This window comes from Lathamus discolor, chromosome 1 (assembly GCF_037157495.1).
Source record: "Lathamus discolor isolate bLatDis1 chromosome 1, bLatDis1.hap1, whole genome shotgun sequence".
NCBI lineage: Eukaryota > Metazoa > Chordata > Aves > Psittaciformes > Psittacidae > Lathamus > Lathamus discolor.
The window spans coordinates 87,818,020-87,833,819 of NC_088884.1; the positions used below are offsets into that span (position 1 = coordinate 87,818,020).

Here is a 15,800-nt window from a genome sequence, read left to right on the forward strand (position 1 = left end):
GTTTGGGTTGGAAGGGACCTTAAAGCTCATCCAGTTCCATGCCCTGTCGTAGGAACGGACACTTTCCACTAGTCCAGGTTGTTCCAAGCCCTGTCCAACCTGGCCTTGAACACTGCCAGGGATGCGGCAGCCACAGCTTCTCCAGCTGTCTTGTAGCCCCTTTAGGCACTGGAAGCTGCTCCAACCTCTCCCCGGAGCCTCCTCTTCTCCAGGCGGAACAAGGGGCGGTGCCGGGGGCGGAGCGGTGCGGGGCCCGGTGCGGGTTTATTAGAGCGGCAGGTCGGGATGAGCGGCGCAGGAAGGGCAGCAGCAGCAGCGGCGGGAGACAGCAGCGCGGTGACTCGCCGCCCCCAGCCCGCCCGGCTGCCGCCTCCCCGGGGCGCCGGCGCCAGTGGGGTGCAGCCGTGCTCCCAGGGACGGCCCCGGCGGCGGGGCGGGGGGGAGCGAGGAGGACGACGACAACGACGACGACGACGGAGGAGCGCGGCCGCGGCCGGGAGCGTGTGGAGCGGTGGCTGGAATCGGGATGGTGCTCCCGCCCCTCTGGGTACTGGCAGCCGCGCTCCTGGGGCTCCGCGCTGCAGCCGCTCGGCAGGTGAGTGCCGGAGTCCGCGATCGGGTTCCCCCGACCCCCTCCTTCCGTGCCCCGGGACTCGGCCCTGCCCACGGCGTCCATCTGCCCGCGGCCCCGGGAAGCTGCCCCCCCCACACCCCTGGTCGTTCTCGGCCCTCGCCCGGAGCGCTGCTTGCGGGGCTGGGACACGGGTCCCGGGGGCTGTGACAGTTCGGGCAGGCGGCTCGGGAGCTCTTTCTGCCGCCGCCGCCGTGTGCCGAGCGTTTTCCATTCGCCACCGCTTCCCGAATTTCTGCGTCCCGCTTTGCCCTCTCCGGTGGGGACGGCACCGAAGCCGGGATAGCCTTTAGACGGATCCCTCAGCAACCCCCTGGCAGAGCTGTACTCCACTGCATCTTGTGGACCCCACAACATCCCCCAGGGTCAGACCGGACCCCACAGCAGTCAGATTTTCCTCTGTGTGCCACCCCCAGGTCCGGGACAGAAACCTCTGTCTCTGTCCTTGCTGTCAGCCAGGACGTCCAGCTGAATTTCCTCTCCTCCAGCATGGAGAGGAGCAGAGCTGTGAACAGGCATACCCGGCACCCACATTGCTGTCAGGGGCATTGGGGCATTTCTTTTGCCACTGAATTTGCTTTTTGGCACGGTGTCACGGTGTGTAGAATGGGTCATTCAGAAACAGGATTTCTTAGCAGCTCTATTTACATTCAACTTAGTATGGACTCTGTTAGTGTATTTATGGGAACAGCTAGTTTAAGGAAAAAGCCTTCCCTGGAAACCAAAAGCAGAAATGTACAAAATGTTGCAATATAGACCAAGTTATTTTTTAGGTTCCTAGAAGCTCTCACACACAGCTTTAGTAACTACACTAGTGACTTACTGCATGTGTTTGTTTTCTCTTCTGCAGACTGGTAAAGAACAACAGACCCAAATAGGTAAGCCTTTTGAACTATTATTGCTGCTATCAAAACAGAAATAAAAGAAGTAAGCTCAACAAAGGAGTATATTTTCAGGAAAGTGATCTGTGGGCTGGTGAGCATTCCCTCGTGTACCCTCACACTGTCACCACCCAGCAGTCTTACAGTGATGTGGCATGTTATAAGGTCAGGGAAGACCTTATAGAAGTCTTCCAATACCTAAAAGTGGCCTACAGGAAATATGGAGAGGGGCTTTTGACAAGGGCCTGTAGGGACAGGACAAGGGGGAATGACTTTAAACTGACAGGGGAGGTTTAGATGAGCTCTTAGGAGAAAGCTCTTCCCTGTGAGGGTGGTGAGGCCCTGGCACAGTTTGCCCAGAGAAGCTGTGGCTGCCCCATCCCTGGCAGTGTTCAAGGCCAGGTTGGACAGAGCTTGGAGCAACCTGCTCTAGTGGAAGATGTCCCTGCCTCTGGCAGGGGCTTGGAACTGGAAGAGCTTTAAGGTCCCTTCCAACCCAAACCAGTCTGTGATTCTGTGGCTCTTGAGTTTGCACGTCCTCTCATTGTATGGTTTTGCATCCTGACACATCTGTGCTTCCCTTCTAAAATATTAGATGTTAGTGTAGCAGTTGGTGGAAGAGGTTGGGGAAAGATGGGGAAGCCGGGAAGGCGCAATGGGACTTGACCCCAGGGAGTTCTGCTTCCAGGTGCCATCAGACCTCCAGTTCTGAGGCTTTGGTTCAGGTTTTGATCTGAGCTTTTGTTCAGAGAAGTATTTCAAGTATTCCTCTAAATTTTGCCGGTCTCATCTCTGGCAGTGCCGCCTTCTGGCCTTGGGTTGGTTTCCACTGTGATCAGTGGATACTGGGAACTGGGACGTTAGGTACATTTAAACCTCACTGGCAAACAGACTTTTTTTTCCCAGTGGTATGCTGATTCTGTGTTTTATTTCTGTTTCCATGATAAATGAATTGTATTTGAATTTCAGAAACCATAAGCTATACAGGAATGTGTAATTTAAATTACACAGTATATCAGACCAAATTCCTCAATCTGGAAAACAGCTTCATCCTTTAACTTCTTTCTTTCATGGATTGTAGTTGGGAACATTTGGGGTGAGCAGGAACCGTGGAGGGAGATGATCTGGTGTGGCAGAGAGTGAATCGGGCACCCTGCACAAAGTCATGGTTGGTGCATGGTGCAGGACAGACTCTGTCTGGTTCTTTTGGAGCTGATGGGATCTCTCCATCATCCATCTGGGAGGCGTATTGATGATGAGGACATCAGTCGGTACCTCTGTGCACTCAGATCCAGAGGTCCATGGTCCCAAATGTCCTGTTGGGACATGGTGTTGGCTGGTACCCAGCCAAAGAGCAAGCTGCTGGCATGTCTGTGTCTCCCTGGTGCAGCCCCATGGCATCTCCATGGGTTTTGGTGCAGGCCAGCAGGAACAGGAGTCCGGTGCTTACCGAGACCAGGCTGGCTGTGAGTGAGTTGTTGAGGGCACATCTGTGTTTTCAAAGCAAAACAGCTAGTTCACACTTACAGTCATTGGGATTTGTCCCACCCTTTACATTCTTAACAACGTTAATGCAGAATTGTACTTCTGAAATGATCCAGATTGTTGAAAGAGAAGGACCAAAACTGCTTTGTTTTTTTTTTTTTTCTGGAAACCAAACCAGACATGCTTTGAGATAGCCTTAATGGGTTTCCACATTGCTATTCCTAATTGAAGTATTTGTGCAGTAACCAACCTTCCTCTCTATTGCTAGCATAGTAATTAGTCTCCACTGGATTGCTGTGGCTTAGAAAATGTTTGGGAAACACTGATACTGCCAACACTTTGACTAAGTGGACATAATTTCATAGGTCATGGTGTTAAGCAAAGGAGCCCCTGTGATCAGTTCTTTGTTAGTTCACAAGTCGGTCCTCTTTCTGCAGCACAGAAGGCTGGAAAAAGGAGAGTCCTCTTACCAAAATCCATGCAGTGTGAGCAAAAACCAAGCGGAACAAGGAGCACTAAATGAGGTTTAAATGCTTTTTAAAAGAAGAAGAACAAGTAACATCATTAAACTTGGATAGCTTGGTTTAGACAGAGGCATAATTTGTCTGAACTTACAGAAATTCCTCCCTTTCTGCTGATGCCAGAGTTTCAGCTTAGACTGTACTTTTGACATCTATGTTCTGAAGTGGATGTCAGTGTGTTTGGAATTCTGCTGTGGACATGAGCAACCTTTGATCAACGCCTCTCACAAAATCTTATGCCTGAAAAATAATGCTCTTCCAAATGCAGGTGACTGAAAAAAAAAAAAATGAAGTGTAAGACTTCTGAGCCTCCGTTGTCTACATTTGTACAGCTCAAAGGCAACTGCAGTGAGCCAGTGGTGTGAATTCTTTGGGCTCATGTGTGTTTGAGGGAATAAAAGTAGGGGCAGTGCTCCTCCAGGCTTCTTCAACTAATGATGTTTTGGCATACAATGAAAGAATGTGATGTTCTTCCTTATGTGCTTCCTTTGAACTTAAACACTGTGAAAAGGAACAGCAGTTTAAACCCAGATAAAGAAGAAAATCTGAAGTGAAGTGCTTTTGCTGTTGCTCTGTTTCTTCTCTGATCACTGCTGTAAACTTTGAATTAGCAAAACAGCCGTGAAATTCTAGCATAGGAAAGGGAATACCTACAGCTGGAATAGCATTTGCTAAGCCCATCCAGCCTATGGAAAAAGGGTGATGCAAGTCAGTGGAGGAGTTGAGATGTCTTCAGTATTCAGGCATGTCACATTTAATTTTAATTGCATTTGAACAAAAGGCATTTCCTCTTCCAGCTCAGCATTTAGAGGCTCTGGAAAAGGCTTTTGCTGACTCAAAAACTTGACAGTTCTTATTTTCCACCCTTTGTTCCTACCCTCTTGTGGCTAGCTGGCTGTTCTGGTTATTAGCAAAAGAGGTTGTATTTTTTGCCCCTGCAAGTAGAACTCTGGAAGTGCTGCTGCAAATGTGCACAGCAGTTTCTCCCTTGTTCAGTGAGCACAGAATCTGATCACCAGACAGTGGTCTCTGGTACAGAGCATCCCACTTTCAAACCAACCAAAAAAAAGCCATACAGAGTCTTAGCAAGATAGGAGGAGGAAAGTCAGTCTGGAAGGAAATCTCATCGCCAAAGCACTGGGATCGTGGGGATCTGGATTGTTACTTTGACCCAGTTAGGATGTACAGCCCAGCAGCTCTGCCTCCTGTCTAATTAATACAAATGAGTGTAGAGTTTTAATTTGGTCCCTTCTCTAATGACAGAGATTGGCAATCCTGACTCTGAATTCCCAGTGTTTTAGATGGGAATTATCTTAGGGATAGTGTTCTAATTCAGGTAGCAGCTGTATAACATGATCTTATAGGTACATGGCTGTGTTGCAGTTGGCTGCTGCTGAAACCACACCATGACTCGTGCCTGTGAGAGATGGAGAATATCATCAGAATGAGGAACTTTACGCTTGCCTGTGGTGCGTTATTTGTGTATTATGTAAAGATGTTTACAGTGCAGGAATTTAAATGTCCGTGTGCATCCTACTAGTACCTGTCGTGGTTTAAGCCCAGCTGGTAACTCAGAACCATGCAGCCTCTTGCTCACTCTTCCGCTTCAGCCACTGCTACCAGGAAACAGGAGCTAGCTGCTGAGCTTTTCTGCTTAATTCCCAGGTCAAATGTGATTCACACTGGGATTGGGTAAAAATTAGCTCAGTTAATTAAGTATATTTATTTGAGGAATTCTCAGCAGCACTCAGCAGGAGCATCTGAGCTACCTAATCATAGTATGAAATGAAATTAAATTAAAAGCATCAGTAATGTCACTCTACTATTGCTTTAGCCAGTTCTCTGAGGAGGAGAAGAGCTAGGCAATAATTATTTCTGTGCTGAGTATCTTTTTAACTCTCATATAGTCTAACACACAGTCAGTAAGGCCAACAGTTAAGCAGTTTGACCAACAGCTTGACCTGGCCTGGGAATGTCTCTCCTCCTTTTACAGGATGAAAGTCAGACACAGAATATCCTGATTACTTCCAGATACAAAGGTCTCACAGAAAAGATAAACTTATTTGACAGACTTGTTTTAGAGTGGTGTGAAATTACTTCAAGGCAATGGGAAATGTGTGTGTCCTGCCATAGGGCTGCAGAGGTGATAAGCAATAAAAGGAGATGACCTTTCTCTAAGCAGAAAAGACTCTTTTCCTTTTCTCATCAGTACCTAAGGATAGCAGGGAGAGGAGGGGGGAAAATAATTCTCTTAGGCTAATAATGCTATTTTCAAAATACAGGTAAGGGACTACACAGAAAGAGGGTTTGGGGGGGCTGAGGTTATTATATTCATATAGGCAAATTCAGATCCCAATTGGAAGTCTTCCAGTCAGCTAATGTTGCTTATTAGGTAGGAATCCTGAGCTGACCAGTGGGAATCACCAAAAAATTATAGACAAATGGGACTTACAGTGCTGTTAACGTTTTTTGCTGAGGCTCTGTTTCTTGGCCAACACATCTGCTGCAGTATGTTGGCCTTGGGGTGACATCCAGGGCAACTGATTGCCCGCATCCTGGTCTGACTGCTCTGTTCAGGTACCTGGGGATGCTGTGACACAGTGATTTAGAGGTATTACAGCAGTGACTTTTCTGAAGCAAACCTTGTGTGTAGGGCACATTCCCTTAGCTAGGGGTCATGCCATTCAGCTTCTGTAGTATTACCTGAGGACTTCTTTGGTTTTATCAACACAGTGTGGTTTTGATGGTTTTATGGCTTCTATGTAGTGCAGGATTTAGGTGCAAATTTGTTAAGTTCTGTGTTGGTTTTTTTTTTCGTAATTATCTTCTCTGTTGAGCTCTTCCTCAAGTTTATATGAAGAGGAAGGGCAATAGCAAGTAGCTGGGTAAGGGGATTTGGTGGAGGAGATCTGTACAGGGAGAAGTTACTGCTTGTACTTCTCCTGACATTGATTCATTTGTCAGCAGTATGTGATATCCACTGGATTCTTTTCCCTGTTTTCTAAGACTACAGAAATGTCTGTGCAAGTTGGAGTTATAACCAAGTATGGCACTTGGTTTTCAAAATCTGAATGGAGTTCTTGACACAAGAGCAATCAATTCTGATCAAGGCGTATGGAGGAGTTGTGGTACATTTCATAAAAGAGAGCTCAAATGGTCGCTGTCTCTTCTGTGGCTGTTAAGCAAACCTAAACCCCAGGAAACTCCCCATATAAATGTAAATGAGCATTTCAAGGTTTTCTCTGTAAGTTTTATGAAAATAGAGTAATGAAAGACCTACTTCTTGAGAATTTTGGCACTTGGGAGGGTATTTTGCATGCGCCTAATGTGTACCCCAGTGTCTGTGGTGTGTGTTTACTTGAGGTGGGCACAGCTGCTTGTGTTTGTCCACCTCGACATGATTCCCTGAAATTTGAATTTCTGCTCATGTCATCCCAGATTCGTTGTTCCTTGCTCAATGTGACAGTTTCTCAAACACTTTTCCATGTCTTCCTTTTTTTCCTCTTAATGTCTGTGTAGAAGTAGTACAAAGCATTTTTGTAATAACAATTAGGAGTGTTAAAGGACTTGTTGTAAGGTACCCAAGTGAAGATCTATAAGCCTGAGTGTTCCAACTAAAGAGAGCAGTGACACATACTCTATGTATCGTCCTTCAGCTGAGCTTGCAGGTGGAGTGATTTAGAGTAGCTCCAATAGTTATCCTGAATTGGGAATTCTGAGAGGGGAGGTATGATGAAGAGGGTTTTTATGCATGTGGCATTTGGTGTTAGGCCTGACCATGCAGTAGTTGTGGTGTGTCGTGCATCAAATGAGTTGCTGGAGTGCTCTCCAAATGGGTTTAGCTCTCAGCAGTCAAGCCATGGCCCGTTCTGTCTTTGCGTTTACCATTTGTTCTGGTAACATGCACTTCTGTAGCTGCATGTCTAGTATTCAGGCTTGTTCTGTGCTCCTGTTCTAATTTTCCTTGGTTTTGGGTATTTCTGTTCACAGAATTACAAAAAAGCAGTTCAAGACCGTATGGGTTAGTGATTCCAATCACTACCAGTGCAGATGGAAGCTACATCTCAAATATCCTCTCTGCAAGTCACCAAAGAAGGTCAACGCGGGAGGTATCCCAGAGCCTCAAACAGTTGTATTTTAACGTCACTGCGTTCGGTCAGGAATTCCACCTCCGGCTGAAACCCAACACTCGTTTAGTGGCTCCTGAGGCTGTCGTGGAGTGGTACGAAGACTCTGTGCAAACTGGAAGTGATGCTTCTAACGCAAGTCAGAGTAGAACTGCTACAGAGAGGTTATGGAAGAGAGAGCCCCTGTGGACCAACTGTGCGTATGTGGGAGACACAACGAACATTCCCGGAGCTTCCGTGGCTATCAGCAATTGTGATGGTCTGGTAAGGCTTGCTATGGCATTGATGTCTGGTGATTTACCACTTTGTACACAGATTTTGTTGCTTTTAACTACATGTTGTTCATGGTACCATTTAAAGTACTTGATTTCTTAAAGCCCTTAGAAAATGCTTAGTATGTATGGATGAATACAGATTTCCTGCTTTATTGTGGGGTAATTTCTCTGAGTTTAGTGAGCAAAGTCTTTAATGTTGCTGGTGTGTGAGAGAGAAATCAAACCTTCATTTTGCTGGTCTTTCTTTTTACTGTCATGAGGTGTTACAAATAGGAAAATTAAGAATGAAGTCATTTCAAGACTTAAAAGATGACTTTTTGGTGAGTGGATGTAGAATTTGGTGTCCTAGTCAGCACTGTATGCTTCTCAGGTAGCAAAGTCATGGGCTGCCCCATAGCCCAAGAATAGCAACAGATTCAAGTTTTCAAGGGTTTATTTATAAAGTAAGCGTGGCTTTTGTTTGCTTACATGCCATGTTGTTTCATCAAAAGGTGTTGTGTGAGAACCGAGTGGCTCACATCTATAAGCGGCTGGCTCTTCAAACTGCACTGGGTTCCTTGGAAAAACGAGGTATTTGGTTGTGGCTTTAGCAGATGGGGTGACTGCTTGGTGCACAAATCCCACATTGAAAGACTGAGCATGCACTGAGCACACATACTGTTCATTAATTCAATCATGTGGTAAAGGAAGCTAACAATACCCACCTTGTTCTCTTTAAGTAGCAGGGGCAGTGGTGGAACATGACTGCAACATCCAGGAAGATTAAGGTAGTGGTTGCTCTGCTGCTGGAGAGGAATTGTATGAATAAGTCTGCATCAAGGATCCCTTCTTGGAAATGGGTTTCCCTCTTCCTGTCATGTGCCACCGGTTAAGATTTTGATTCCCTTTGGCAATAAGTTCTGTCTAGGAAACCTCCCCACCTCTGCAGCCTGCCCCAGCCACTGCACAGGCAACTGCATCACTGTCTTGGAGTCCTGAGTCAGAGCTGAGGGGACGCACAAAGAAAGCTCCTCAACTATCCGTGTTTAAAGAAAGGAAATACTGGTGGTGTTCACACCTGAGGTGATCAGCTGATGTCAGTTTGGTGTGTTCTGTTTGTTATTTGGGTTTTTTTTTAGGGCAATCTGTTGGCACTGTGCTGTGCTTACAACGGCAGCGCAGACATCTGCCTGGATGAATACAGCTTCAGGTGTAGTTCTTAAGATGGAGACCCTCAGGTTGAGAGCTGTGTTTTCCTGAATGCAGTTCTTGTGTTTAGTGAGACAGCATGTTAAGATAATAAACTGGATTAAAAGGAATTAGATTTGAGAGTACAGCAGCTTTTGCAGAAGTTGCCATGTGTCTGCCAAGCTGCTGGTGTTTTGCTTTCGGCTAACTGAAACGAAGTGGTTGATGTCTTGACAAACCTCTGTGTATAAGACCACAGAAGATACCAAAGGGCTCCTGAGTAAAAGAGTTTGTCAGTTATGTTGGGCCACTCTGCGCATCACACCCAGGAGAAGCCCTTCATGTGCTTTCTGTGGTTTTAGGGACTGGACTGGGAGAACATGAGCTTGGGAGAACATGAGCTTTTTGTTTGAGGAAGAGAGTGGGTCAGTGCTCCTGGGTCACTCTTGTTTTTGCTCATCTCAGTCCAAGCTGCCTTGTCCCACCTTTGAGGAGCTTCCTTAAGCTCCTGAAACACCCACTGTGTGGTGGGGTTGGAAACCAAGTGGACAAAATCCTTTAAAATCTTAAAGCTGTTTTGTAATAACTATAGCTAGAGTTTTTCAACCAATAGCAGTAAGTTCTTTTCCATTAATATGGGCACTTAATAATCAAGGTGAAAACTCTTAATACAGTAATACTTATAAATATAAGTAGATGAACACATGCTGTCACCTTTGTAGTTTACAGCTGTTTTAATTACCCTGACCTACGGGTTTAGAAAAAAAAAAATTCATGGCTTGCTTTTCTATCTCTGCAGAAAGTGAGAGATCAGTTTTAAGGATGAATTTCCTGCAGGATGAAATATCACTTTGTGTGAGCGTATTTTCTGTTCTGGAGCATGGATGTGCTACGAAGCTGTGGTAGACTGTCCCCTACCCATGTTGATTTCCTGCTGGGGACACCCTGGAACAGCTCCTGTGTTAAAACATCTCTTTAAGCCCTTTGGCTTGTTCACTTCACCTACCTGTTGTAACAGTCCTTTGGAGCACTAAGCAAGTGAGTGTGAAATAAATAAACAATCCTCAAGATTGATGGGATTGCAGATTGATGTTTCTTTTCCCTCCCGCCAGCTCCAAGGTTAGCAGTAACTTGCAGTTAGCATTTCTGGCTTCTCTATTGCTGTACTGCGTGTCTCTCAACCAAGCTAGAATATTTGATCCTCAGTGTATCCTAAACATGTGAAGGGTGAGATAATACAGCTTAACAGAAACTGGAACAAGAGTGAGAAATTCTAGGACCATGTGTCTGCTGGAAAGATTTATTTTGGACTTCAGAGGAATTTAGACACTCTCCAGTGTAATCAGGTAGGTTTTTATCTTTGAGGAGAAAGCAGAGGGAATCACTAGTAGCAGATCACTCAATGTGTAGCTTATAAAAGAAATTTGCCATCATGCGTAAAAGAAAAAGAACACGTAGGGCTTTCTTTCAGTCACTTATGGCTTGACCTAAGTGTGTGAAAGACCTCCCCACCCCCGAGTTTTATTTTGTGCATAATCAAGGCTCATAAGACACGTACTGTGGCAAAGTTGTATGTTGTGCTAATGTGCACTTCATAGACACTGCTGAATTTCATATCATTTAGTGCCTGCTCTCAACACTAAATGTATGGCTCTGAGGAACATGGAACATAAGGCCGCTAAATTTGATTGCTTGATTGTAAATGTATAGAATAACTAGCATTTGCACTAGTAAAGCAGGCCTGTGGTCTCTTCCTGAATCTAAATTTACATTTAAAATCCAAACTATGCAACCACTTTTGTTCTGAAATAGTTTGCATATCTACTTTTGCAGTAACAGTCATCCGCATGCCATCAGTTTGGTGAATTCCGGTCTTCACATCTGCTTTATATCGCTTGAAAATAACCCTGTTTATGTAAAAAATTGCATGCATGTCCATGCACTTGTCATGGCAGAAGAACACTTACTCATGTAGGAGCTGCCCGGTGGTTTTATTACTGTGTTTCAGAATGCTGGTGCTTCTGTAGGTCTCTGTTGTGTATTTCTGCTGTTGTTTTGGTCAAAATAGCAGTATTTGTGGGCACGGTATTTATGGAGGTTGCCCAGGGGAGCTGTGGCTGCCCCATCCCTGGCAGTGTTCAAGGCCAGGTTGGACAGGGCTCGGAGCAACCTGCTCCTGTGGAAGGCATCCCTGCCAGTGGCAGGGGGTTGGAACTCAATGAGCTTTAACATCTCTTCCAACCTGAAGCAGTCTGACATTCCACGATTATGGAATAATTTGAAGTGTCTGAATGGAAGCATTCCATTCCAGACACAGAGATGTACACAGTGACTTTGCTTTGGCAAATCTGTTTGAAATACAGGCTGGAGTATCTCTGCTTGGAGATACTTGCATGAAGACTTAAGCCTTGGTTCAGGAAAAGCCTTAAAAATGTGCTTAATTCAGGCATGTGATTGAGTGCATACTGGAATCTAAGCAGTTTCAATTTTGGTTTCTTTCAAATGGTCTTTTATGACTATTGTTTCATCAAGACCAAAGTATTAAGGCTTGTTTCTTGTTCATGTCTACTGCCCAGGCTGTGGCAAGCAGAGCTCTGGCAACGTGGTGTCTTCTGGGACCATGAAATAGAAAAATGGAATAAACAGTGAGGGAGAATAAACCGTGTGCTGGTCTGTGCGGACAGTAGCAGGGCTTTAGTCTGATGTAAATTTCTCCATCCATGCTGTCCTGCCCTACTGCACGCTTCCCACAGTGATGACATCCTTGAGTGAACTCCCTTGACCTGCTGTGCCTGTGCTTGCCACTTGCATTTTGCTGTGCTTGGTAGCCCCCCAGACTTACTGACTGGGCTTGATGGGTTGCAGCTGCCTCTTTGGATAGACAAATCCCATCTGGTAACCTCAGCCTGTCCTCCCTGGTCAACCAAGCAGCTGCTGGTCACTGTCAGGCTTGGCTTGGACTTCATCCCTGTCACTTCCCTAGCACTCAGCACTTCCCAGAGGCTAATCCCGACTTTCTGGATGTAGTAATCCATATTAAAGAGGATTTCCCAAAGTTCAGAAGCTCCAGAAACTTGTGAAAATGCAGTGTCGGCTTGTTGCTTATTCAGGTCTTCAGGTTTCTTGCATAAAACACTGGGGAAAAGAGTGTTGAGAAGGGAGGTGATGGTGGTTGAAAGGAAAATGTCAAGATAGTTTAATATAATACAGAAATGCTTTAGATGTCTAGTTTGCATCTTCTTGAAGCTGTCACCCAAAACAAGCAGGTTTCCTTGGTGTAGTGTAGTCAAAAGTATATGCAGATGCTTGCTCAGCTCAATTTATGTCTTCTTTATTTTTAAAAGTTCAAATCTGGGCTAGTGATAGATTTGCCTCACTTAACCTGTGTGTCTCCTCCTCTTCTGCTGCCTTGCATTTCTCCCTTTCTTGCTTAGAAAAAAGATTGCCTTTCCCCATGTAAAACTCCCCTTTCTTCCAAAGTTCTAATTTAAACTCGTTTTTGTGAGGCTTCTTCTGCCAAAGAATGTGTCTGCAAGACAGATACCGCATTTGCATGTGCGTTTGCAGAAGATGATGTGAGCAGGGAGATCAAAGTCCCAGCTCAGCTCTTGCTCCTGTGTGACCTCAGCCCATGACCAAAGTAAGATTAAACCTAATTGAAAAGGTCTTTTTTTTATTTGTGCAAAGAAAATCTCTTCACTTAAGCAGGTATGTTTAGAAACCTGCTCTTCACACCAACTTCTGCTGCCTGTTCAAGGATGGTGAATGGGGGGAACCTCTGTTCTTCAGAGGTTGTACAAAGTAGGAAGTTTTGAAAAGGGTTATGCTCAGAGTTTCCACTTGGTTGTATGCTTCACATTTTCAAGGCTGATTGAATTGCTAAGTCTCCTCTGAAATGGTAATTTTCCTATGGGCTTCAGCTCCCTGCCTTTGTTCCAAGGATTGCATGGTCATAGGAAAAACAGAACAGATATACAGTAGTACTGCTATGGATTTGATGTAGCCAAGATATAAGGAGCTGCATGAATATCTTTCATAGCACAGAAATATGCCATCAGTTTGGGTAATAGGTTTTCCAAATGGAAAAAGATGTCATGTATTTTTTAAATGGAGCACAAAAGCAAAGGTCCTGAAGAAATCCCTCCTGAAAGAGCTGTTCTGCTCCTGCATGGAGAGGGGTGGAGCAGCCCTGCCTGCTGCTGTGGTTCCCTCAAAAGGTGCTGGGAGGAATCCTGGGAAAGGAAAAACTGGGAGCATAATCTTATGTGGTTAAATAATGAAAACAGATGAAGTAGTGAGTGCCCCATCCCTTGCAATATTCAAGGCCAGGCTGGACAGGGCTTGGGGCAACCTGGTCTAGTGGAAGGTGTCCCTGTCCATGGCAGGGGGTTGGAACTGGATGAACTTTAATGTCTCTTCCAACTCAAACCATTCTGTGATTCTAAGTACATAGCACAACCCCACACCACCGTCCCTGTCTGTCCGACTGATGGTCAGAGACCTGGTTCTGCTGTGGCAAAAAGCGCAGGGGCTGCTGGGGAACAGCAGCAGGGGGACTGCAGTTATTTTGAGCCTTGAGGAATGAATCAGGACCAAGAAATCCCTTCCAAGAGAAGGGGTTCTGGACAAGTTTACTTTTCCACACCAGTAGACTTTTCACAGTGTGAAGTTTCAGGCAGAAAAGGGGACTATAAGCAGACTTGAGCAAGGTGTTTGAAACCTACCTTTGAAGTAACTCAGTTTTCTCCTTCATTGCTTTGAGTTTGCCGATGACCACAAGCTGTGTGGTCCGGTTGATATGCTGGAGGGAAGGGATGCCATCCAGAGGGACCTTGACACACTTGTAAGGTGGGCTGATGCCAACCTTATGAAGTTCAACCACGACAAGTGCAAGGTCCTACACCTGGGTCGGAGCAATCCCAGGCACAGCTACAGGTTGGGCAAAGAAGAGATTCAGAGCGGCCCTGCGGAGAAGGACTTGGGGGTGCTGGTTGATGAGAAAATGAACATGTGCCGGCTTCAGTGTGCGCTCGCAGCCCAGAAAGCCAACCGTATCCTGGGCTGCATCAAAAGGAACGTGACCAGCAGGTCGAAGGAGGTGATCCTGCCCCTCTACTCCGCTCTTGTGAGACCTCACCTGGAGTATTGTGTGCAGTTCTGGTGTCCTCAACATAAAAAGGACACGGAACTGTTGGAACAAGTCCAGAGGGGGGCCACGAGGATGATCAGGGGCCTGGAGCACCTCCCGTATGAAAATAGGTTGAGGAAGTTGGGGCTGTTCAGCCTGGAGAAGAGAAGGCTGCGGGGGGACCTCATAGCAGCCTTCCAGTACCTGAAGGGGGCCTATAGGGATGCTGGGGAGGGACTCTTCTTCAGTGACTGTAGTGACAGGACAAGGGGTAACGGGTTAAAACTTAAGCAGGGGAAGTTTAGATTGGATATAAGGAGGAAATTCTTTCCTGTTAGGGTGGTGAGACACTGGAATGGGTTGCCCAGGGGGATTGTGAGTGCTCCATCCCTGGCGGTGTTCAAGGCCAGGTTGGATGAAGCCTTGTGTGGGATGGTTTAGTGTGAGGTGTCCCTGCCCATGGCAGGGGGGTTGGAACTAGATGATCTTGAGGTCCTTTCCAACCCTAACTATTCTATGATTCTATGATTATAGTAATTACTTGCTTGAGCCCAGGGCTCATCATACCCCATTACTAGCCAGGTAAAATAAGTCTGAACACGTCCCTTCATGCTGTGTACATTTGGCTTCATAGCATCCCATTTAGCAGCACAAGCTAATTCAAGATAACACAGGTTTAAACTGTGTGTAAACCTACTAGATAATAGTTATGTCTGTATCTGTCTTAAAACTAGATCTAAATCTTTATATAGATACTCTATATCTTTTACTCCTTAAGAGCAGTGTAGAGGTTAAACTTGAAAATAGCTTTTTTTCTTATTTATTTATTTTAAATTATTTTTGATGTGGCATATTTTAAGGAAAGGAAGTCTATGTAAAGTAGTGTATTTTATTAAGTCCACACATCCCTGTCTGGATGTTTTGTGTCTAAAAAAACAAGATGACTGTGTTCTTATCTTTCTTTGCTTACTCTTCGTTTCACTGATGGTGTAGCTTACAGAGCTGAGAAGGTGGTTAGGCTGTGAAAGGGGTGCTTGTTTATGGCTGTGAATATGTGAAAATAAACCTCACTCATGCAGGAATTTGGACAGGTTTGAGCTGATCTTCTAGCAATGTGTTCCTGCAGAACAGCTGTGGGTTTACAGCCCTTCTTGAGCTAATCTTAATGGGAAATAAATTTTGTTAAGCTGCTCCTTTGCCCTTGTATGGAGAGTATACCTCTAGCTGCATTTCTGTGGTGTGAGTGCTCTGCAGAGGGGAAATTAAAAAAAGGATAAAGTTGCCCTGTTTCTATATAATTCAACAGAAACATTATCCCTTTATTTCACCCCCAGAATACCACTGAGTCTGCTCTTGAGTCCAGCTTTTTCAGCCTCTGCAGAGCCCAGAGGAGCAGAGCTGAACACTGAACCATCCCTGTTGGAGGCAGCAGTGGGTGTGATGGGGTTGGCATGACCAGTGCTGGCTCTGGTGTCACATCCGCATCTCATTCAAAACCTCCCCAGTATTGAGTGTCCTCATCCTGGCACTTGCTGTTCTAAAATGACCTGTTTCAGTGGTTCATCCATGTTTATTCCATAAGGAT

At 45.6% G+C, this 15,800-nt stretch overlaps 1 protein-coding gene across 4 annotated transcripts in view; it reads left to right on the forward strand.

The window, feature by feature from the left end:
- The first annotated feature begins 216 nt into the window (after nucleotides 1–216).
- Nucleotides 217–15,800, forward strand: part of ADAMTS3 (ADAM metallopeptidase with thrombospondin type 1 motif 3) — a 101,603-nt gene continuing 86,019 nt past the window's right edge. For 2 of the 4 annotated variants that reach the window (XM_065685241.1, XM_065685258.1), the window contains exons 1-3: nucleotides 217–595; nucleotides 1,482–1,509; nucleotides 7,509–7,909. In XM_065685241.1, the coding sequence (XP_065541313.1) occupies nucleotides 527–595; nucleotides 1,482–1,509; nucleotides 7,509–7,909 (498 nt within the window). In that variant the 5' untranslated portion in view covers nucleotides 217–526. Of the gene's footprint in view, nucleotides 596–1,481; nucleotides 1,510–7,508; nucleotides 7,910–9,991; nucleotides 10,126–15,800 lie in introns of those variants that run through there. The other 2 variants (XM_065685249.1, XM_065685266.1) reach the window with 2 other exon arrangements.